General features: G+C 45.0%; 1 protein-coding gene across 7 annotated transcripts in view; it reads left to right on the top strand.

Annotated features, from left to right (window-relative positions):
- The window catches only part of PALM2AKAP2 (PALM2 and AKAP2 fusion), a 489,254-nt gene that overhangs the window by 253,705 nt on the left and 211,588 nt on the right, over positions 1-23,961 (top strand). For all 7 annotated transcript variants that reach the window (XM_068553888.1, XM_068553885.1, XM_068553886.1 and 4 more), the window contains 2 exons: positions 20,419-20,533; positions 21,707-21,728. In XM_068553888.1, coding sequence (XP_068409989.1) covers positions 20,419-20,533; positions 21,707-21,728 — 137 coding nt within the window. The remainder of the gene's footprint in view (positions 1-20,418; positions 20,534-21,706; positions 21,729-23,961) is intronic.

The following is a 23,961-nucleotide window of genomic DNA, read 5'->3' as shown; positions in this document are numbered from 1 at the left end:
AGTCCTTAGGATGGGTGCTGGGGTTCCTGAGATGACAGTGGCCTCTGCACTTGGAACCTCACAGGCTTCACGATCCTCTTCTTGTGCTTGAACTCATGAGCCAGATATCGCTCCTGGCCCTGGGTGCTGAGTTATTAGATGTACTGGTGAAAGAGCTGCTCCTTAAGCAAAGGGTCAGGGACACCCACGTGCTGGAGAATGTGCTGAGCCAGCCTCAGGAAGGGAGGGGGCTTTGCAGGAACGCACCCCGCAGAGCCTCACTGCCTGCCGCTTTCCAGATGTGGGAAGAGCCAGAGGCCTTGGGGTCTGTGTCAACACAGTGACTGGCCTTCAGTGGTAGGGAGGACATGTGTTGGCCATACTGGACTACAGGGTCACTGATTGGGTTGTTCATCACTGGCCTTTGGGGACACCTGCTGTAGCCCATTGATGGTGTCTTATTGTCACATGGCCCCTATAAAAATGAAGATGAATCAAATACTCCCAGCCACTGCCTCCTGAAGGCTCAAACCTCTGGATCTTCTCAACCAGTTTCTCTCCCTGTTATAGAGCAGGCAACAAGTTAGGTTCACAGGTTTTGGCTGGAGATTTCTGCACACACCACTAGGGGCAAGCACACTGTTCCTTGGAGAGCAAGGGAACAAAGCATTGAGGGCAATGGACATTTTAATGTTGATATGTTGAGCTTCCTCTTCCCAAGTAACCACATGATACCAAATCCAAACAACAGCAATTTCCTCCTAGATATCAGTACTTTATGTAAATTTCCAAGCACACTACCTCAGTTGGTGGAATATGACTTTACCCACCACTAGATGGCGCCCCATGTGCACATAAGCCTCTTCCACATTGAGAACTTGAATTAGATTTTCTGGATTTTTTTAAAGGTACACACACACACACACACACACACACACACACACACACACACATCCTAACTTTCACCATCCTTGAAGACAATCATCAATTCTTTAATTTTCCTTTTAGCATTCAAAGTATGGGCTTAATCACATTCTCTGGAAAATTGGCTTAACATAGGAGTCTGTGGGTGTTCTTAAATCTTATGGACCACAAACCGTGTGATTCAGAGGCTGAATTTGAATTTATTCCATTAAGTAGTATGTTTTGGTTTGTCTTGTAAAGTAGTGCATACGGTATTTAAAAAATAGTCTTTATTTTTTTTCTTATAAAAGGTTATAATTTTAAAGTGTAAATGATGAATATATTTATATCACAAAAATTTAACATAGTAGTTTAACTAGCAAACATATAATATATATTTTTGACTAATATAATGATGTCTTTCTTGGTATTCAATTATTTTTCAAACCCTACCTTGTCTTTTTTTTTTTTTTAACATCTTAATTGGAGTATAATTGCTTTACAATGGTGTGTTAGTTTCTGCTGTATAACAAAGTGAATCAGTTATACATACACATATATCCCCATATCTCTTCCCTCTTGCGTCTCCCTCCCTCCCACCCTCCCTATCCCACCGCTCTAGGTGGACACAAAGCACCGAGCTGATCTCCCTGTGCTATGCAACTGCTTCCCACTAGCTATCTATTTTACATCTGGTAGTGTATATATGTCCATATATACACTACCACTCTCTCACTAAAAAATAGTCTTTAAATTCAATTTTTTTAAAGACACCAGAAGAGAAAGGGAGAACAAACATTAAATAATACTTACTCCATGGCAGGCAGTGTTCTGAGATGGCTTAAATGTTAACACATTTAATCTTCAGAGCTTAGAAAGAGCTCTTCCATATACATCATTATAACCATCTGATAACATCTAATAGACAAGGAAGTAGAGACTAAGAGAAGTGGGAGAGTCTCCATTGTTTCAGCCAGTAAATGGCAGACTAATGGAACTCCTGACATGGGCTCCTTTGCGGTACATCCTGCTGCCTCCCACTGGTCGAAACAATCAGGAGAGGCTTTGCAGAAATCAGATGGTGGCGTGAAGGGTATCTGGATTCTGCTTTCTCTCTTTTCCTTTGTCTCAATTTTCTTATCTATAACATAGGAACAAAACAATCCCTAATTGCTGTGAAAGAACTTCGTAAGCTGTCTGCTGTTATTATTTGGGGGGATAATTTGGGTTTTTGTGGGAATATGAGAACTCTCATATGTGAAGCTTGTGATCCTTCACTCATTCACACAAAAAACATTCCTTGCAACTGTGTAAGATCTCCCACACTGAGGTGCCTGTACTATTTCAATACTAAATCTGGTCTGCCCTGAGCTCTCTCTTACAGCTGAATGTTGCAATGAGATTTCCTGTGCTTTCAGCAGGTGATTCTGCCTTAGCCTCAGGATCCAGAAATAATAGACAATGGGAAGACAACTCCAGGGGTGGGACCCAGCTGAATAGAGAGTTAGCCAATGCCAGTTCTGTACAAGCCAAACCATCAAGAAAAGGCAGATCACTTTTTTTAAAAAAATTATTATTTTGGAACACAAAGTACTCTTTCTGTATCCAAGAGTTTTCATTTCAAATGGCAAATCTGATTATCCCTTTGACAGAAGGCTTCAATTAAAAGCCCAAGCCTCTGGATCAGTTTTAAAGGGCATTCTCCTTCTTTGGACCTGATGCAGGTCTTGCTTCTAAGAGCTTCTCTATTTTGGCTTACATAATGCTTTGTGACCCAGGCTTTGATTCCTACATTGGAATCATTTTGTATCTGGAGGTTCTCACTGGCAGGCTCTTGATATAAGGAAGATTCTGTTTTCCTTTGGGATTTGAAAACCCAGAAATAGACTTCCTTCTCATTTGACCTCTCAAGACACTAGATGTTATAAAACAGAATCAGGGCTGATAAGTGGTATCAGGATAAAGTTTATCAGAGAAAATACTTACAAGTTTATTTTAGTTCTGAAAGTTTTTGTCTCAAAACCCCATAATAAATGTGGTGTGTGTGGCTTTCTTTAACTTCTGTGGCTCTCCTGTGGGACATTGGTCCACTCAACTGCGTTAAGCAGGGTTTCCCAGAGCTCAGGCCGGGCGGGCTCATCCACCAAGGCCATTCTCCCTCTCCCAGCCCAGCCTCCAGACTGCCAGAGGGCACCCATGAGCCAGGGCCAGGGGGGATGTAGCTGCTTCTCAAAACCAGATGCGCCACTGGAAAAGGGCCCCGCCGGGCCTTCTCGCTGGCATCTTAAAGACAAAATGTCTCTACTGTATCTGTAATATGGAAAAATAACAGGGAGCTGCCAGAAGGATCTGAACGTGCCAAGGAAAAACTGATAGTGCAGGGCCACGCTGTGCCTACAACCCACGCAGGACACTCCCGGGAGGACGTGGTGTTTGGTGTTGACTCAGCCCCTCTGCTGCAGCGGAGAGGGGAGCCTCAGCATTTGCCGAGGTTCCATGATGATGGTTAGGCAGTAACTCCAAGCCCTTTCCTCCTGCAGCCATGGGAGGGCAGTGATGTAGCTCATCAGGCCGAGGGCTGGTTTTCCTTTAGAACTCGAGACCATTTCAGTCCTTGGAACATTTTCAATTAGGGCCTCAAGACATGAGGTTCAAACTCATGTCTTGGCCAACTCTCTACCATAGACCATCAAAGGGGGCACAGATGGCTGCAGCTGTGTTGCCTCCCTTGCCCCGAGAAGAGGGGCCCTCTGGTACCTCCGACAGTCAGGCAGTTGCAGGGAAGTGACCAAAAGAGAGGTGGGCAAGAATGGAAAGCCGAGGGTCTATCTAACCCCTCGCAGACTCTAGCCCCTGGGCTCCCTCAGCTACTTTTGCTCATAGTTTCACAATTAAATGTCACTCAGTTTTTTCAGCCCAGCCTGTGACGCCACATTCATGCAAAAAGGTTGACTTAGGATATCCTCAGTGTCATTATAGCATCAATGTCAGTCAATGGAAGCCTTTTTTGCTTCCCATAATAGTCCCTGTCAAGCACGGCCTCCTCATCTCTTGCCTGGGCAAATCTTAATTGATCTTTATGCTTTCCTTCTGCTTCTCTCCCCTACATCCACCCCCATTCTCCACATAGCTGCCAGTGTGGTCTTTCTGGAACGTGGCTGATCTGATCATGCCCTTAAAACAGACAGACAGACAGACAAGAAACTTAAATGGTTTCCTTTTGCCTTCAGGACCAAATCTAAGCTCCTGAGTGTGGCATTCAAGATCCATCACGTCCTGGACCCTCCCCTCCCCATCACTCTCTTCCCATCATGAGCACACTCGGAAGAGGCCAGTCCTACAGAGATGCTTGAACCTCCTTGTGCATTTCTGCCCCAGAGCGTCTGTGTCCACGCTGTCACCTTGGCCCCTAATGCCCTCTGAACACCTCTCTGCCTTGATCATTTTTTCTCATCCTTCGAGATCCTACTGAAATGTCCCAAACTCCTGATATCCTGCCCTGCCCACTCCCTAAGCAGAGTTAGTCAGGCTCTCTTCTTTGCATTCCCGTGGCATTGGGCACTTCCCGTTAGAGCTGTACAGAGCACTATTTTGTAAATGTTTATACACCTGTCTTCCCCATGAGATGATGAACTTCTTAAAAGTAGACACTGGGTAACTATCACTGTACTAGCTCAACACATGCTTGATAAACAACTAATGAAAGACCCAGCATATTTCAGCATCTCTTGGTAAGCCAGAGAGACCCAAACACTGTGGTGTCTGCTTTAACCACTCGGGCCAGGAACTGCTCCTGTTTTCCTTTTAGGCATTTTCCTCCAGCCAAGTACCTGATCTCTGAGCCTCGTATATACCTCGACCCAAAGCCACCAGTGCGGCCCTGGGCTCCAGAGAGGAAGGGGCAGGGTTCTGTAGCTGCGCCTCTGAGAACAGGCCAGGGAACAATGGCAGGAAGTGTCCAAGTGGGAAACAATCAGCCAGGCACAGCCCAAGTGGAGGAGCTTCCTGATTGGCTTGATTTGTTCTGAGCAGGAACTCTTAGAATAACTTTGGAATTATCCCCGTGGGACGACAAGTTTCTCCGCGGAGGAGGAGCTGTCACCTGGTAATGTCAAGCATGGAAAACACAGTTAGAAAAAAAACAAAGCCTGAGAGAAAGACTCCTCTGGGAAGATCCATTTGGATTTTGCAGAGCCCCCAGCTCCTGCCACGGCATCCCAGGGCAGGCTCCGTCAGAGTCTCCTCTTTGGGCACAGTTGAGCCGTCACCTGTGCCTTCCAGATGGAGACCATTCTCCTCTCCAGGGCTCAAAGGCCAGAGGCGCTATTTGTCCTTGGGTGCCCTGTTGGGCAGCTCATGGAAGCCCAGGGTGTCAGTGGCCGCAGGCAGAAGTGCCCCCTTTCAGAACCACAGTACTGCGGGAGACACTGATTGAGCACTGGCTGTGTACAAAGCGGCGTAGACACTTTGGGGAGCATAGCAACACACCAGCAGCTGTTTCCACTCTCACAGCACATTGACTGCCAAACCACATTCTGTTCTGTGGAAAGGTCCACCCCAGGCAAGGATTGGGTAGGAGGAGGGGGAGGGGCTCCCCATCAGCCCAGGCCTCAACCAGGGTAGCTCTCCCTGATCAAGATGTTGGAAAAGAAAATTCTACAACAGAAAGAGGAAACCCTGGAAACCTTTGGTGGGGGAGCGGTTCATTTGCTCTTGGAAGGAGGTGGCACAGGGCAGCAGTTAATTGCCTAGGCTCCACAGTATCTTGTAATAAACAATAATGGAGGGCTTCCCTGGTGGCGCACTGGTTGAGAATCTGCCTGCTAATGCAGGGGACGCGGGTTCGAGCCCTGGTCTGGGAAGATCCCACATGCCGTGGAGCAACTAGGCCCGTGAGCCACAACTACTGAGCCTGCGCGTCTGGAGCCTGTGCTCCGCAACAAGAGAGGCCACGATAGTGAGAGGCCCGCGCACCGCGATGAAGAGTGGTCCCCACTTGCCGCAACTAGAGAAAGCCCTCACACAGAAACGAAGACCCAACACAGTCAAAAATAAATAAATAAAAATAAATTAAAAAAAAAAAAAAGCAAGATGTGACTAATTCAGTCTTTAAAAAAAAAACAAAAACAATAATGGAAAAGAACTGAAAAAAAAAGAATATATATATATGTGTGTGTATATATATATAACCGAATTGCTTTGCTATACACCTGAAACTAACACAATATAGTAAATCAACTATACTTCAATTAAAAAAAAGAAAAGAAAAAAAAAAAATCCTAGGCTCCAGCAGCGAGCCGACCTAGGTTTGGATCCCAGCTTTACCACTGACTGTTGGCAGATAACAAGTTACTGATCCTCTCTCAACCTCTGGCCTGTCATCTGTCAAGTGTGGATTAAAGTAGTAGTTACTATGCAGATCGCAGAGAATTGAATAATGCTTGCACACCATGCAGCACATTGCCTGGCCCATGGTAAATGCTCACCCAATGTTAGCTGTTTTTACCACTACTCCTCTTGGACATTAACTAATTTTTATCCATGAATGACTCATTAATGTACTAACTCAGGTATCTTGAAAGCACTCTCAGTCTCCCCAGAGTAACCTCCAGTAGAGGACAGCAGGCAGAAATGTGTTGATCATCCACAATGTGGGCATTTATAAAAGCTGTGGCTGAAGCCCTGTGGATGCACACACACATACACACAGAGGCTGACAGGAAGCTCTTAACTCAGCAGGAAAGCTATCACAGAGTGCTGGATTTAGGCATAAACAACGAATAAACAGGGATTTGGAAGAGAGGAATGCGCCACATAAACAATTTTGACAATCAGATATGAAAGACCATATGCTTCCTGCATGAAGGGGTGAATTCAAAGAGAATCACAGGGGGAAATGAAGTAAACGCAGAGACAGTCCATCATTCTCACCCAATTTCTGCACATCTATGTGTCCTCCGCCTGTGGTTTTATTTAGATGAGCCCCAGAGTAAATAAGAACAGTATGTTACACTTACACCACACGTGCGTGTGTACACACACACACACACACACACACACACACGAGTCAGGTAAAATTATATATTTGAGATATTTGGGAAGAGTGACAAGTCTAGAAAACACAGCAGCTACCTTCTACACTAGCTTAGGAGAAAGCAAATAAGACAAGTTTCTTTTTAATCAGTTCCTTGTACTAAGTCCAGAGTTGCCATTATTTTTAATTTTTTTAAGAATCATTTTTGACCGAAGGAGTTGAGCCAAAGGGTGTGTCTTGAGGCTACTTTCAACTGAAAAACAATTTATGCATTCATTTACTCAACCAGCATTTCTTGAGAACTTTCACTAAGCCAGGTTCCTTGTTAGACACAAGCTAGCAAGATGCCAGGAGCCATGTGCAGAGAAAGATAGAAAAGAGATGGTTATTATCCTCAAGAGGTTTGCAAATGGGAGTTGGGGACAGAACCCCAAATCCATAAAAAAGTGTTTAAAATACAATGGCATAAAATTGGTGGTGGAAATATGTCTATAAGATATGGCAGTGAGAAAGCATGGGAAATGTATCAGGGAAGACTTCCAGAAGGAGATGGTACCTGAGCAGATTAATAAGTAGAATTACCCAGGGAGCAAATTGACAGAACTTAGTAGCTAATATACGTGTGTGGTGTTTACCAGAGAGGGGCAAGTTAGTGGTCAAGGTAACATCCAGAGGCTCACAGACATAGAAAATAGACTTGTGGTTGCCAAGGGGGAGGGAGGGATGGATTGGAGTTGGAGGTTAGCAGACACAAACTGTTACATACAGGATGGATAAACAATAAGGTCCTACTGTATAGCACAGAGAACTATATTCAGTATGCTATGATAAACCATAATGGAAAAGAATATGAAAAAGAATATATATATATATATAACTGAATCACTTTGCTGTACAGCAGAAATTAACATTGTAAATCTAGTTCAATAAAATTAAGAAAAAATAAAATCAATAAATCAAACAAACAAAAAACAACAAAAAAAGATAACATCCAGGTCTCCGTCTTAAATAGAATGGATTAGTGGTGGTACCAGCAGCTGAACTAAAGAATGCCGGAAGGAGGAACAGCTTTATGGAGAAGATGAGTTTGGTCTTGCATATTTTGGGTTTGAGATACTTACGGACCATCCAGGTGGAGACATTGAAAATGCAATTGTATGTAGAGACTGGAGTTAGGAGAGAGGCTGAAGATATAGGTTGGGTAGATATAAGTCAGTGTGTAGGGAATTAAAGCACGAGGGTGGACATGATTAGTCAGGGATAAAATGTAGAGCCAAGTGAACATTTAACGAAGAAGTAGCAGAGGCACGCATATTGAGAATGTGATATCCTGGCCTCTGAAGGGGAGAAGGAGTGGTCCACAGCGTTTTATAAAGGGAAGAAGTCAATAGATTCACACTGAAGAGTATCCATTAGACGTGGCAGTTAGGATGTCATGGACTTTAACAAGATCAGATACAACAGCATGGCGGGTGCCAAAGCAGAGTGGAGTAAGTCGAGGGGTGACTGGGATGTGAGGAAGTTGAGGCAGCAAGAGGCGAGTGCTATTGGGGAAATCTGGAAGAGAGATTCAGCGGTAATTGGAACAGAACGCAGGGTCAAGAGAAGTTCACCTATTTTTGGTGTGAGCGACTTTATTCTAAAGGGACTAAACGGAAGGAGGCATCTTGGAGAGAAGTTGAAGCTATGGCAGAGAGGGGATCATGGATAAAGTGCCATCCCAGAGGAATCGGCACAAGGTCAGGTGCACAGGTGGAGGCCTTGGCCTTCAGCGGGAGAGTCTCTGAGTCAGAGGCTGGAGGTGAAAGGCTGGATGAGACTTTTTCTCTTCCCGCAGAAAGGAATATTTCTTGGGAAGAAAGGACTTAAGCTACTGAGAAATGTGTTGCTTTGAAAGGAGATCATTTCACTTTCATGTAATCAAAACTCTTTATTTCTGATGAAACAGACTCAAACAAGAATCACACTCGAGAAATCAATGCTCAGCGCCGGCTTGGAAATGATTTTCTATAGAAGAAATCAGCTCGCACAGATTCTGACAGTATGAGCCATGTGATTCCAGATAAGATAAATATACAAGAAAAGAATAGGCTGGTTTCCAGGGGCTTAGGAAAACTGATGGAGAGAGAAATTTTCATTCATATTTACTTGGGATTAAATTTGACTGCACCAACATCAATAATGAAAAGTACTAATATGCCCCAGCTGTTCACTCAGATAAAAATAGAAAGTAATCCAATATTGATTTTTTTCAATGAATATACAAATGTTAATACATTTGGGGGAGTGGGGAAAGTAGCAAAACCAAGCCAAGATTTTTAAATTATATTGAATAGCACCATTTCCAAGTTAGTTTCACTATAGAATCCTTTAAAAGTGTGTTCTTGCTTTGCTTTGCTTTGCTTTGCTTTTCGTTCACTCAACAAATATTTATTGAGCGTCTGTATATATAAGAAAGAGTATAAGTTACAGTAATAAAATAAAATAATAGAATATGATAATAAAAATAATAAAATATCATCCTATTTCTCAATAAGCCTGTACTCAGGAGAGGGGTAATACAGGTAGGGTTGGAGAGGATAAATACATTTTTAATGCTCTACTACCAGGTGGGGTGTACCAAGTACCTAAGAGGTCTAAGGATGCTATGGGGATTTGGAAGGAGTGAACACGTTAGGTTGAGGGGATTGAAGGAAAACATTACTACGGAAACACTTTGGGCTTTGATTATTAGGCGTATCCAGTAGATAGAGTTGGGAGAGGAGAGTCATTCCAAGCTTTTTCACAGAGCAGCCTGCTCTTGGTTCTGGCTGGGACACAGGGGACGGTGTAAGGCTGGGAAGGCGTGAGAGCAGAGGGTGGAGGGTGTGACCTTCCACCTAAGAAGGTCAATCCGATTCGGGAAGGAGATGATGGAGAACCGTCAACTTTTCAACAAGGGAAAGGATATGAGCTATACTTCAGGAATTCTTAAAGGCACCATTCTCTTCTCGGCCATATTTCTGTCTCGGTGATGACGTAGGGGCAAAAAAATGAAATGGGCTTGAGTTTCCACTGACACCTTACAGTCAAGGAAGGTCCTGTTCTTTCACAAGGAGAAGTGGAAATCCTCTGTTTATTTAAAGGCCATTAACCTTTTTCACAGTAAAATACCAAATGATCTATGGTGATTCCAGATATACTCATCTAAGTAAAAGGAAACTTGTTTCCTTACAAATTGAGTCACAAATGAAAAATATTTGGGGAGTGCCATAGAAACAAATGCACTGTTTTCCTGAAACATGGAAAATGAATTTTGTAGCATCTATGTGTGTGAAAGGAAACAGTGTCCTACCTGGAACATGGAAACAGAAAGCTATTAAGATAGATAGATAGATGATAGATAGATAGATAGATAGATAGATAGATAGATAGATAGATAGATAGACAGACAGACAGACAGACAGACAGACAGACAGTGTTAGAATGGAGTGGTTAGATAATCAGGTCCCGGGCAGAATTGAGGATCCAGGCAGCAGGAACTAATGGGGCAGCCTTCAGAATCCTGCTGTAGGAATGATTGACCACCCCCCTCCCAGTTTTTCTCCGTTCTTGGGCTACTCCTTCCAAGATGCAGATTTCTGGGCAAGAGTCTAGTTGACCCAGTTAATATTTCCACTCCTTGGCCAGGGATATGAGGCTGTCTGATCAACAGCTTCACCAAATCCACAAGGCACTCCAGAGAGATTGTTTCCCAGTGGAGGAGCTGGATGCTCTTCCCCAAAGGAAAAGAGCAGGGACCCCGGGCAGGCAGAATTAATGATGCCCACCACCTTAGCGTCTGCCACCAGACTCACTTCTGGACTATGAATAGTGTGTATTCTGCTCCCACTCTGCAACCAGAACTCCAGGGTCATGGGTGAGCTCCACGTTGTTGAGTCTTATGTGTAGTGGTGATTAGCTCACTGTACTGCAAAGCGGGGAAGGTCTTTCAAGTGTATGGACAGCCCAGTCTTGGCTCTCTTCCTGGTATGATTCAGCTGGCAAAAGCTGTGAGCATCAGACTGACACAAACATCACAGTACCAACATACCAGAGATGCTAAGACATGGATGATTATTACTGTGCGAAGAGTAGGAACTTCCCTGCTGAGACTTTGGATGGGGCAGGGATGTGGGGTGGGGTGGGATGAAGCACAGACCCAGCTGAGCCCCATTTTATAAGGGTTGATTAGCAGGAATGAATCGCATACCTCACGATTGCTCAATTCCCCCTTCTTTTGCCGCTGAGACATTAATGAGGCTCTAGGCTCTGATTGCCTATGGCCCCACATCCGCAGCGTGCTTCAAGGAGCATTCCTTCAAAAGTCAACAATACGTGGTAAACGTCTTGCATCACTTAGGATTAAAGGTGGATGCGAGTAACAGAGACCCACAGTAACAGTGGCTTAAACATGATGTTTATTTCTCCCTCCAGGAACAATCCACAGGTAGGCAGTCAAGAGCTGTCTGGTGGCTGTGTGCTGGGAATCCCTCAGGGACCCAGCCTTCTTCCAGCTTAGCCCTCTCCTATCTTTGTTCTCCGAGTCCAAGATGGCAGTGAGAGCTTAACCTGCACATCTGTGCATTTCAGGCAGAAGGATGAAGGAAGGGCTGAAAGAAGGAAGGGCTACACAAGGTTCTAGAAGCTGCCCTACAACACTTTGACTTACATCCCTTTGGCCAGCATATGCTACCCATGGTTACAAAAGATGCTAGGGGGTGTGCACATTATTCTGTGTGCCCTGTGCCCAGCTTAACTTTAGGGGTTACGTCGCACTGAAAGAAGGGGAGGATGGGAATTGGTGAACAACTCACAGCCTCTTTTACATTTTGCCTTGTGCTGGATGCATAAAGAGGCGGGCCGCTTTCCTATCTTCTGAGGAGCAAGCATTCTCCCTAAGGTTCTTGTTTTGGCAGGTTGGTCAGACAGGCACCCCGCCTGACTGCTCAACTATGAAATTGCAGTTCTAGGGGAGAGAACAGGCCTGAATTCAGCACCTTGGGCCGGTCTGTCAGCATCTCCTTTTCATTCTGGGAGTATTTACTAAGACTCTAATGCATGTCGCCTGAGCGGCAATGGTTGACCTGTTCACAGTTTATGTGTGTGACCTGGGCCCATGTCCCTCGACAGTGAGGAAAGCTGTAATGGGTCCATTGTGAGGAATAGACTGGTCTTGCTCAGGGCTTATTCAGAAACGTACTTAGGGTCCCCAGGATCTTGTGAAGTTCCTTTACTGCTCCCCTTGCCTCAGCTTTTCGTTGGTGCTGAGTTGGCTCCGTGAAGAAGCCCAGAAGTCCCCCTTCCTCTTGGTCACTCTCCCCTTTCCTCTTCTACTCTTCCCACCGCCCCCCACCCACTTCTGGGCCCCAGCTCGTACCACCCATGCTCCCCACTGAGTAGTAAGTTCCATTTGCCTTGGGTCTTCCCGTTTCCCAAATGGAGTGCCTACAAGTCAGGGTGTTTGCTAAACTTGACCTCTGCACTTCCAAGGGATGGAACGCAGACCATGAGTGAAAGCTGGTTAGCTTTCACTGACCAGTGCTGATGGTGAGCACTGTTCCAAGAGGGAAGGGCTGCCTTGGGAGGTGGTGAATTCCCTGTGTGCAGAGGATTTCAAGCAGAGGTAGGATAACTGCTGGTTGGAGAGCAGTTCAGGGCCTTTGTGTTTCTGGAAATCAATGCGATTAAATGGCTTCCACTTACAGCCTGACCTGTGGTTCTGTGAGCATGAAAAATCCGTTGTGTTGTGCTATGCATTCTTTTTTTTTTTTTAATTTTTTTTTTTAATGCTATTCTTGTCTGCTTACATTCTTTTTATGTATGTATGTATGTATGGCTGTGTTGGGTCTTCGTTTCTGTGCGAGGGCTTTCTCTAGTTGCGGCAAGCGGGGGCCACTCTTCATCGCGGTGCGCGGGCCTCTCACTATCGCGGCCTCTCGTTGCCGAGCACAGGCTCCAGATGCGCAGGCTCAGTAATTGTGGCTCACGGGCCGAGTCGCTCCGTGGCATGTGGGATCCTCCCAGACCAGGGCTCGAACCCGCGTCCCCCGCACTGGCAGGCAGACTCTCAACCACTGTGCTACCAGGGAAGCCCTGTGCTATGCATTCTTGAGGAAGTGAGGGAAAAGGAGAAATTGGTCCTAGGGAGATAGTCGAAAGCAGTGGCAAAGAGTCCTGGTTCTCCAGTACCAGGGTCCAAATCCTGGCCCCATTATCTTTGTGACCCTGGGCAAGTTAGTAGCTTTCTGTATCTCAGTCCTTCATCTGTGTAATGGGAGTGAAAGAATTCCTATTTCATAGGATATTGTGAAGATTAAGTATCATAATGCATGTAAAGCACTTAGAACAGTGCCTAGCACATAGTAAGCACTCAAATTCTCCTCATTATTACTGTTGTTACATATAAGTTGTATATGCATAACAAAAACAATATTAGAATTGTTAGTATCATAACAATTATTCTAACCATCATTGATGGAGAAAGAAAAAAATGAAATACACCTGAGTTTACAGGCAAAGCCTTTTCCAAACAGTAAGGCTGTTGGAAACCCAGTTTGTACTAGTCTGTACTCTTTTGGATTCCACTGAGAGATGCCATGCGAAGGGAACATTGATTGGCTCCTATAAGTAAGAAGGGCAGAGGTGCCACAGAGAATCATGGGAAGCAGGAGCTAGAGAATCAGTGGGCCAGGGTCCCTCTCACTCAGCCTCTCTTGTTCTCGTCTCTCTTTGCTTGAACCTTGTTTTCTCCCACTGCAGATGAGGGAAGGTAGGGTCCCAGCAGGGCCTGGAAGGCCAGGTATTTCTGGGCCAGTCCAGGCCCAGCCGAATGAGAGCACAAAGTGAGCAATGGGGACGAGGGATAGGAATATTGGGGGCCTCTCTGAGGCATCTTGCTGGGCTGTGTCCGTTGGAGGGCAGAGTGTGCAGTGATTGAAAAGGCCATGCAAGGCCACACGCTCCTGGGTGAGGGAGGGACGTAGTATATTCTGGGCCTCGGTCTGTGATGTCTCCTCTGCCTGGCACGTTTTCTTCTCTTTTCTACCCGATGAAGGCATCCTTCAAGGCCCGGCTAGCATAACACCTACTCAAGTCAAGTTTTTCTCACCACTTTGTATCTGTTGGAAATTGCATTCAGCTGTAATCACAATAGTGGCTTAAACTCACAGCAAGAAATCTGGAGCGAACTGTCCAGAGCTGGTGTAGTCACTCCAGGGTGCTAACTAGAACCCAGGCAATTTCTCTCTTTCTGCACACTCAGCCGTCCTTAGCGGACCCTTGCCCCTCTGGACACAAGATGACTACTCCACCTGCAGCATAATATGCCTTGTGGTAGGCAGAGTAATGGACGCCCCTCCCCCAAAGATGTCTGAGTCCTAACCTTCAGAACCTGTGAGTATGTTAGGTTACATGGCAAAGGGGAATTAAAGTTATAGACGGAATTAAGTTCTCCAAACAGCTGACTTTAACATAGGGAGATTACCCTGGATTATGTGGGTGGGCTCAATCTAATCATAAGGATCCCTAAAAGTGGAGAGGAGGCAGAAGAAGAGAGTCAGAGGGAGATATGACTGGGGAAGAATGGTCAGAGAGCTACAGCATTGCTGACTTTGACGATGGAGGAGGGGGCCATGAGGCAAGGACTGTGGGTGGCCTCAGGGAGCTGGAAAAAGCAAGGAAACGATTCCTCCCTAAAGCCTCCAGAAGGGAACACAACTCAGCCACCTCTTGATTATAGCCTGTTGACACCCATGTCAAACTTCTGACCCGCAGAAGTGTAATATAGTAAGTTGATATTGTTGTAAGCTACTATGTTTGTGGTCATTTGTTACAGCAGCAGTTGGAAGCTAATACATCTCTCTAGCACCAGGTCCCTGTACCAGGCAGGAAGAAGGGAAAGGCCGAGGGCGTATGCCAGCTTTCCCAGAAGTCCCACCCAACAATGTTTACATACATCTCATTGGCCAGAACTGTCCTGTGGCCACCTTTCTATGCAAAGGAAGCTGGATGTGTAAATTTTCAGCTGGGTACATTGCCACATATCCCCCACAAAATAAGGATTCTGTTAGCATGGGAGAAGGGGAGAACAGATCTTGGGCAGGCAACTTGGAGTCCCCGGAGGAACTGACACTTTTCCAAATCGTTGTTCTTTCCTCCAGCTCTTTTTGGGCTCTCTTGCAATTTATGTGTTTACTTGGCTGTTCTCATTACTTTACCAAGAGCTCGGCCGGGCAGACACCGTGGCTGATTTAGCTCTCTGTCGCTGATGTTCAGCACAGTGCCTGATGGAAGGAAGGTGCTTGCATTAAGTTGGATGGATGGATATATACATGGACTTTGAAATGAGAGAATGATCGATGCACTTTATAGCGCCATAGGTCCTTTGTATTTTCCCATTACGAAGGTCTGTTGGGGTTAGGTCGATTTTATGAGACCATTTGGCCAGGATTGCAACCTCATCTCCAGTAAATTGAACGTGCACAGCTGCAGTGTGTCACCTTTCTTTACTGTCTATTACAGTCTGCTTCTTGCTTAGGAGAAACTGAGCAAGCCAGTCAGAGGCTGTTATGTGCACCTGTCTCAGCCTAAAGAGCCTTGGTTAACCTTGAGTGTAAATTACACTTCCTGCCAATTCTTTATTTTTAGCTTGGCAGTATCTCCTTGGCTCCTCCAGGGAAGACTGCATTAGATTTCGGTCATGAAACTACAAAACATTGACATTTCTAGCCCAACTGGGATGACTCTTATTAACCCCATGACACTCGGTTTCTTGGGAAGCTCCTCAGCCCTGGGACTCAGGTTTTCCACGAAAAGATGTCAGTCTGGGCCGTCCAGTGCCCACATGTGCATGTGTAGAGAAAGCTGCTGCTTGGATCTGACTCACTCAGACTTATATAAGCTGTCGATTTCCTGAGTTCATTCCCTTTGGATGAAACTCAGGTGGTGTTATCGTGAAAGTCTAGTTTTGTTGCTTTTTTTTCCTCTCTCTCTCTCCGTTCCTTCTCAGTTACACAGTATCACGACCCAAATCTTTAGCACTTGATCTATATAGCCAAGAGCCCTGAAACCCATAGGGCCTGGGCAGTGGACACAATTGGGCCAGCCAGTTGGCATCAGGTCACAGAGAATTCTTAATCACTTGAGCCTGCTTCATCGGAAGAAGTGAGTTACTTAGAGTCAGCCTTTTTTTTTTTTAAGTCAGATATTTTTAACCCAACTTTTTTCCAGAATCCCTTGTAGTGCCTGACTCTGAGTCCAGCCAGACAAGCTCTGTCAGTGTTGGTTGAATTGAATGTAAATCGATATTGTGCCCATTTTAACCCCTCACTCGACCCAGGAGAAGCTGGGACCCCGGCTCCTTTCCAGTGCCACAGCCTGTGAAAGGCAGCCTTCTCAGCGCTAGGCCAGAGGAGGCATTTTTTTTTAAAGTGATTTACTGTTTTTATTCTGATTAGATAAGGAATACATGAGGGTTTTTTTTTAATTGGGGAAATATTGAAAATTATAAAGAAGAAAATTAAAATCACCCAATAGCTCGTTACCCAGAGACAACTACCACGGATATTTTCCTATTTTCTCGAACTTAACGCTCATGAAGGGGTGCTCTGTATCCCTCCTCATTTCTCTAGGGATTGGGGGAAATGGGGAGAGGGTAGATTATAGTCTTTCTAATCTTTTAGCTTCAGGTATTATTGGGATATACGTACACATACATATATACATATATTTATATAGATATAATATATATTAATAGGAAATATATCATTAGGATATAATATATATAGTACACACATATATAATATATATCTCTCTAAAATACACATATGTATATTTTATTAACATCTTTATTGGAGTATAATTGCTTTACAGTGTTGTGTTAGTTTCTGCTGTATAGCAAAGTGAATCAGCTATACGTATACATATATCCCCATATCCCCTCCGTCTTGTGTCTCCCACCCCTCTAGGTGGTCACAAAACACCGAGCTGATCTCCCTGTGCTATTCGGCTGCTTCCTACTAGCTGTCTGTTTTACATTCGGTAGTGTATATATGTTAATGCCACTCTCTCACTTCGTCCCAGCTTACCCTTCGCCCTCCCCGTGTCCTCAAGTCCATTTTCTATATCTGTGTCTTTATTCCTGTCCTGCCCCTAGGTTCTTCAGAACTTTTTTTTTTTTAGATTCCATATGTATGTGTTAGCATATGGTATTTGTTTTTCTCTTTCTGACTTACTTCACTCTGTATGACAGATTCTGGGTCCATCCACCTCACTACAAATAACTCAATTTCATTTCTTTTTATGGCTAATATTCCACTGTATATATGTGTCACATCTTCTTTATCCATTCATCTGTCGATGGACACTTAGGTTGCTTCCATGTCCTGGCTATTGTAAATAGTGCTGCAGTGAACATTATGATACATGTTTGAACTGCGTCCGTTAGCTGTTGTCACAATAGTGCTCTATGACAAACTACTCTCAAACTCAGTGGTTTAAAACAAAAATCATTTGTACTTGATCACACTTCTGTGAGGAGTAGGCTGGGTGTTTGCTGATCTAGGCTGGGCTTAGCTGAGTGGCTCTAATTGAAGGTGCAGGTCTGACTGGGCATGGCTTCTGACTCTGGTTTGGGCTCCTGTCCACTCCCCATGTGTTCTTTCCTGGGTGCAGGCTGAAGGCACAGCAGCTGCCCAGAGAAGCTGTTCTCTTGGTGCCAGCAGAGGCACAAGAGGACAAGCCCAGTGGGGCAAACACATTCCAAACCTCTGTTTGTGTCGTGTCTGCTAACATCCCATTGGCTAAATCAGGTCACATGGCTGCACTCAAAGGGGCAGGGAAGAAAGTCCTGCCATGAGGCCAAAGCAAATCATGTGACCCAACATCAGTGGGTCGGGGACGTATATACTCTTCCCATGGAGGTAAAGGGGGAAGGGAGGGAATTTGTTTTAGAATAATGGAATCTACCCACATCCTAGATGTCTGCTGAGGTACTCGGTTTTTTGAGATTCAGATGAAATCTGCTCAGAATTCACCTGGCCAGTGCTATCACCCAATCTCTCCAGGAAACCTCTAGCCCAGAGCTCCTCTACCCAGTGAATTAGTTCCATTTTTAGATCATTTGAGTTGTCCCTATTCCATGCTCATATTCCTTTCCTTGATTCCTCCCAAAGTAATTTACACAGATGTGTGTAAAAGGTTTGCTGAACATTTGGAACAGCAAAGGTTGATATCTTTTTGTTTATATATTGGTGTTGCTTGGCCCCTCTCCTCTAGATTCTGTTTGCATTTCAGCCCACACACAGCCTCTCAAGTCAAAGCTTGCTGAAGAATTACCTGGGTCTCAGAAATCCTGAAGATCTCATCTTGGCTGAGCTATGACTTTTTTGCAACTTGGTTCAGCTTTTTTCATTCATTCAACATACTTGTATTGAGCATTTGTATCCTCACCATGATGAATTTATACTCTAGTATGGGAAATTAACAATGTGTGTATACTCTAACACAGGGTTTAGAACTATTAAACCTTGGCAATGTTGATTTTGGGGGGACAAATCATTCCTTATTGTGGGGGGTGTCCTGTGCTTTTGTAGGATGTTTATCAATTGCTGCCCACTAGATGCCAGTAGCACCACCTCTACTCTCCTTGAGTGATGGATAGCCACAATATCTCCAGACATTGCCAAATATGCCCTGGGGGACAAAAGCACCTTGGTTGAGAACCATTGCACTAACATATAGTAGACTTGATAAGACCTCTGGTCTTATTATTTCCTGGTGGTGAATCTGTGAAAGCCTCATGGGGTGGATGATATCTGCGTTAAGACTTCAAAAATGGTTAGGGTTTAGAAATGGGTTTCTTGAAGGAGGGAAAATCATGGGGCACAAATGGACAAATAAGGAGTAGCTCTGTCTAAAGCATAAAACGAAGTAGACTTATTGGTAAGAGTGGAGGCTATATAGGTATTAGGAGGCTAGATACTGTCATCATAAGGACTACCACTTTTACTGTGAGGGAAATGATCAGTATATCTGAAGCTGTGTTCATTTGGAGGGGATACCATTACACATAGTGTTTGTCTTCATAACCCGAAGTAATTGCTGCAAAGTCTTATCCATCCATAGGTCATTTTTCTGATGCCTAGTAAGGAAACAGAAAAGGCCTCTGAGGGATACAGTGCAAAAATTCCATGCCTATATCTTGGTGTTCCTTACCCCTCAGAAGATCTCACTAGCCAGTTCCCAACAGCAGATTAGAAGATGGAAGAGGAGGAGGGGGAGGCAGGCATAGACTCTGCAGAAAAGCTTCCAGCCCGACGGAGAGAAGGAGACCAAAAGCAGAATTGAATGAATGAACGAATAAATTCAGACCAAACGATTTGGAAGCATAATAATCTGGAGTCCTGTAGGCAGGGGACCATCCGTCCCTTCATAACCCCCAAAGGCATTGGTGCATTCCAGCACCACCCTAGTATACCAGCACACTCAGTGTGTAACAAGGCAGGGCATATGTGAAGTACTGTAGAGCCCATGTGGCTAGAGTTTAGCACAACGGTTAGGAGCAGGGTCTAGAGTTACACTTCCTGGCTTGAACCCTAGCCTCAAGGCTGTGCACCAGTAAACTAGTTCCTTAACCAGGCCAAGCCTTCATGATCTCATCTGTAAAATGAGAATTCCCAACTCATAGGGTCATAGGGTCATTGGGAAGGTTAAATACAATAATCTACATGAATTCTTAGCTCAGCTCTTGGCACAGGTTTAGTGTTCAAGAAAAGTTAAATGGTTATTACTATCATTTCATTGAAAGAATAGAGCTGCCAAGATTTCCCCCAAATCATCACTGTAGCTGCTGTTCTGGAATATTCCCAGAGTCTCCTGGCTGTGCTGAAATTTCCTTTCCAGGAAATAGATAAGTGGGTTGTAAAAACTGAGGAAGGTTTCAGAAGAGTGGGGGCAGTCGTATCAGTCCCTTCCATCTCCTGTCTTCTTGGTAGTAGAGGTTAGGCCACTGAGGAAGGTGACAGCAGGTTCCCAAGCGTACTGGCCATCAGCCATTTCTCGGCAACATATTCCCTTTGAGCAAGACTGGCTCTTCACCCTTGGCCAAGCTGACAGAAGAGCAGTTATTCTGAGATAGGAGAATATGAAGCTGCTCTCCGGCAGAGAGTATGTCCTACGTGTAAAACCATCTACCTCCGAGTTAAGAATGTACACGTGAAGAGAAGGGGAGGCCCCAAAGCAAACTGCAAAGTGGCGGCAGTGACCTGGTGGCAGCACCTCTGGGTTGGTTTCCTTTGATGAGTGTCTGCTCAGTGGCAAAGCTGGAAACACAGGATGCTCTGTGAGGTAAAGCCTTGGCCGGGTACCACAGCATCATGTAAAATGCAGACCGCCAGGAAGTCACCCAGCAGGAAGAAGCTGCTCTCTGGTCCAGGGGTGGCAGGAAAGTAGAGTAACCTGTCCTCTGTTTGTGTGTTTTCCAGGCTGGAACAGGAAATACAAGCACTGGAAAGTGAAGAGTCCCAGATATCTGCCAAAGAGCAAATCATCCTAGAGAAACTAAAGGAGACAGAAAAATCCTTCAAGGACTTTCAGAAGGTGAAGGAAACAAATGTGATTTCTCTCAGTTATATCCCTGAGGAAGTAAGCACTAGCAGAATGGTGCCAATTGGAGAAAAGGCCAGTTGGCACTGATGAGAAGACTAAGCCACACACTCTGAGGGGCAGATGCGTGAGGACCAGTGCCATCTCTGAAGCTGAGGGGGGCCTGTCTTCAGGGGTGGATCCACCTGGCCCACCAGAAGCACAGAGAAGAGTCATGAAATTAACCCCATCTCCCTACGGTCCAAACCCTTTCTATGCCTCATGCCTGAAAAGTCATCTCCCATTAGACTCTAGAATTCTAAAACCAATTCTTATGAAGCAGATTAAACAGACTCCCTGTGGCTTTAAGTCTTTCCTTTATGAAAAGGCCAAAGACAAAACCATATCAAATGGGCATGAACTCCAAAAACAAAGCGTCAGTGAAACATGAAATTTTACCGTACAGGCATGCCTTGGAGGTATTGCAGGTTTGGTTCCAGACCACTGAAATTAATCAAATATTGCAATAAAGTGAGTGTCATGAATTTTTTGGTTTCCCAGTGCATATAAAAATTATGTTTATACTATACTATAGTCTATTAAGTATGCAATAGCATTATGTGTAAAAAAAAAAATGTGCATGCCTTAATTAAAAATAATGCTGTTGGAACAATGGTGCTGACAGATCTGCTTAACTGGGGGTTGTCAGAAACCTTCAATTTGTAAAAAATGCAATATTGAGGCCCAGTAAAATGAGGTATGCCTGTCTGTGAAAACAGATGGTGCTGTGTAGCAAAGGGAGAATCCATAAAGCCAGCAGGCTCTGAATAACTCAGGACCCTCCCTGCATTTTATAACACGTGTTTCCTCAGGTACCCAACAGTTGATAGGAAAGCAATCTAATCACATTCATTTTAAGATGGGATTTTCTGATATCACTTCTCCAACACAACCAAGGGTATTTGCTGAATAATTGAAATATATCTCTTGTAGGAGAAATTCGGTATAAGGTGGGAAGGGTAAACCTTTCCCTTAAATTTCAGGATCCCAAACAAATTTCCCAGAAGGAAAGAAAGCATGGGGTTTGCCCACCACAGTCAAGTTCTGGGGGGGAAAGATGGGTTAAATGAGTGAGGGGTCATCTCCCCACGTGTGTAGTGACGCTCTGCCCTGCTTTTGTTTCCACAGAGCTTCTCCAGTACGGATGGAGGTAAGTGTAAGCGCTCTCTCCCCATCTGTACCTGAATATTTTCATCCATCAGCTTAGTGGGTTTCATTAGCACAGGCTCACCAGGAGACGCGATGTGTTGGTTTGTAAGGGCATCAGAAGGAAGGGGAGTGCTGTTTGCGGGTGCTCAGGAGGGCCACGCCCCCAGTCTCCTCTGCCTCTCCTCTTCAAGGACTGCTTCTTGACCAACTCTTTCTAGGCTTACACAACCTGCCTGGCTCTTCTCCTTCCCATTTGGTCCCCAAGGTTCACTGCTTTGATCTCTCTTGAAATATGCTCAGCCAAGAGTGCCAGCCTCAGGACCAGTTCCCTGGTAGGATGGGGCCACTGGTGCTGGTGGTTAGGTCTCCAGGTTACAGTATATACGGCAGGAGCCCATCGTCTGATGTTTAGGAAACCTTCCTAAGGCCTCTGGTTTTACTTTGAATCAGAAAACTGCAGTTTCTCCAGCCTTCCAGGGAAACAGGGCTGGGCAGAACCTCTCTCCCTGTGGGGCATGGTTGGCCAGGAGCACGTGAAGGGTGGGAGCAGGGCCCCGGCTTCCTGACCCCCATCCTGGCAGGAGTGGGCCTTCCTCTGCTCTCCCCTCCCCTCTCCTCCGCTCTCCTTCACTGGGACCATGTGATGAACTTGGGATTGTGTGCTTCTCAGCCTTCACCTTGCTCCTCTGACGTCAGCTACAAACTCCTGAAAACCACTTGATTCCCTCTTTCACTCTGGCCCTCAGCTAGACCTGTCTTAAAATGCCGGGACTTGTCGGAAGATCAGCTTACCATCTGCTCACCTGATTCTTATAAGGTCAACCTCTAAACTAGGAAGATGACCGGGAGCCAGAATAAGTGTTGGCATCAGTGTTTTCCCAGTGTCTTTTGGAAATATATGGTTAAAGATGTTAAAATGCAGAGATGGATAATGCATTTTTCTGGATTAGCAAAGATCCTTGCAATAACGATAATTCTAACTTCAGCAAAAAAGAAAACAAACAAAAGAACTGGTTTGTCTGGGTTCTCCCCACCCCCCTCCAGCAAGTAAAAGGCAGGGGATCTGGATTTTGGCTCCTTGGGTGATCTTTGGAAAGGTATTAAATTAAATTCATGTGTCCAGCACATATGCTCAGAGGCAAGTCAGGGTTGAGCAAGCAGGGACTCCAGGAGGAGGACTTTCGATAGTTCTAGAACCTTTTCTAGGGTGTGGCCAAATCAGGACATTTGTTCTGTGCTTTGGGGGTGGAGCATGGACTGAAGAGGTGGCCTTGCCTATTTTGGGGAGTTGAGGGTGGCAGCATGGGAAGGATAGCGGGCTTCCCTCGTGCTAGGGCTGCCCAGAGGCCGTGTACGTGATCATCAGTAACACAGTGTCAGACACTGACCCACAGATACCCACATATCGGAAGCGTGCACACCGACTTTTTATGCTTTCACTTCTTTTTCTCTCAAACCAGGGCCTTTCCTAGACTTCTCTCTCTAATTAGGGAAAGGATGGAGCCTGCATGTCATGTCCCAGGAAAAGCTGTGTGGGCCATGGAGACCCATGTAGTCTATGACTTGTTAACAAGCATCCATGAAGCCATGTTATAAACTCTCACTGATCTCTTTTTTGTTTTCACCCTGAACTTCTCTCATTTCCTCCTGTACTATGTACTTCCCACTATTTTCGTCTGTTTACCTAAGTAGTTCATAAAGATGGTAAGAAACATGATTGTGACTGAGAAGGGAACCTACAGAGAAAAATCACCTTCATGATTCCATCCTTCATCACTTTTTGACAGGATGGGTGAGCTCAGGCTTTTAAAAGGATGCAAAATTCTCAGGGATCCCAAGAAGTGGCCAGGGAAAAGTTTCCATGGCCTTGTCACCCTGGATGATGATTCCTACCATGTCTGGTTATAACTAAGTCTGGGGAGACCTTTCCATTACACCACATCTACTGGCAAAGAAAAGTTTGAAGGAGGGAGCACGTCCTTCCAAGAATGCAGTCAGTGTTTATAGGCCACTCTGTGGTCTGAGGGTAAAAACTCATCATGAAGCACATCCCGTTCAGGGACTTTGGGATGTCTGATTCTTTTCTCTTTCTTTGATTTCCAAGTGCCAAGACCCTCTTAGAATCAACCAATTGTTGTTACTAAGACCTAACAAAAAAAATGATTGTAGAACAATGATGCTTAGGGCAAATACCCAACTTCTGAAACACGATGATTACAGAATCCAGGCCCAAC

The sequence above is a fragment of the Eschrichtius robustus genome, chromosome 10 (assembly GCF_028021215.1).
Source record: "Eschrichtius robustus isolate mEscRob2 chromosome 10, mEscRob2.pri, whole genome shotgun sequence".
NCBI classification, from domain to species: domain Eukaryota; kingdom Metazoa; phylum Chordata; class Mammalia; order Artiodactyla; family Eschrichtiidae; genus Eschrichtius; species Eschrichtius robustus.
Note: the sequence above shows the minus strand (reverse complement) of the source record. Positions and strands in the feature narration are given on the sequence as shown.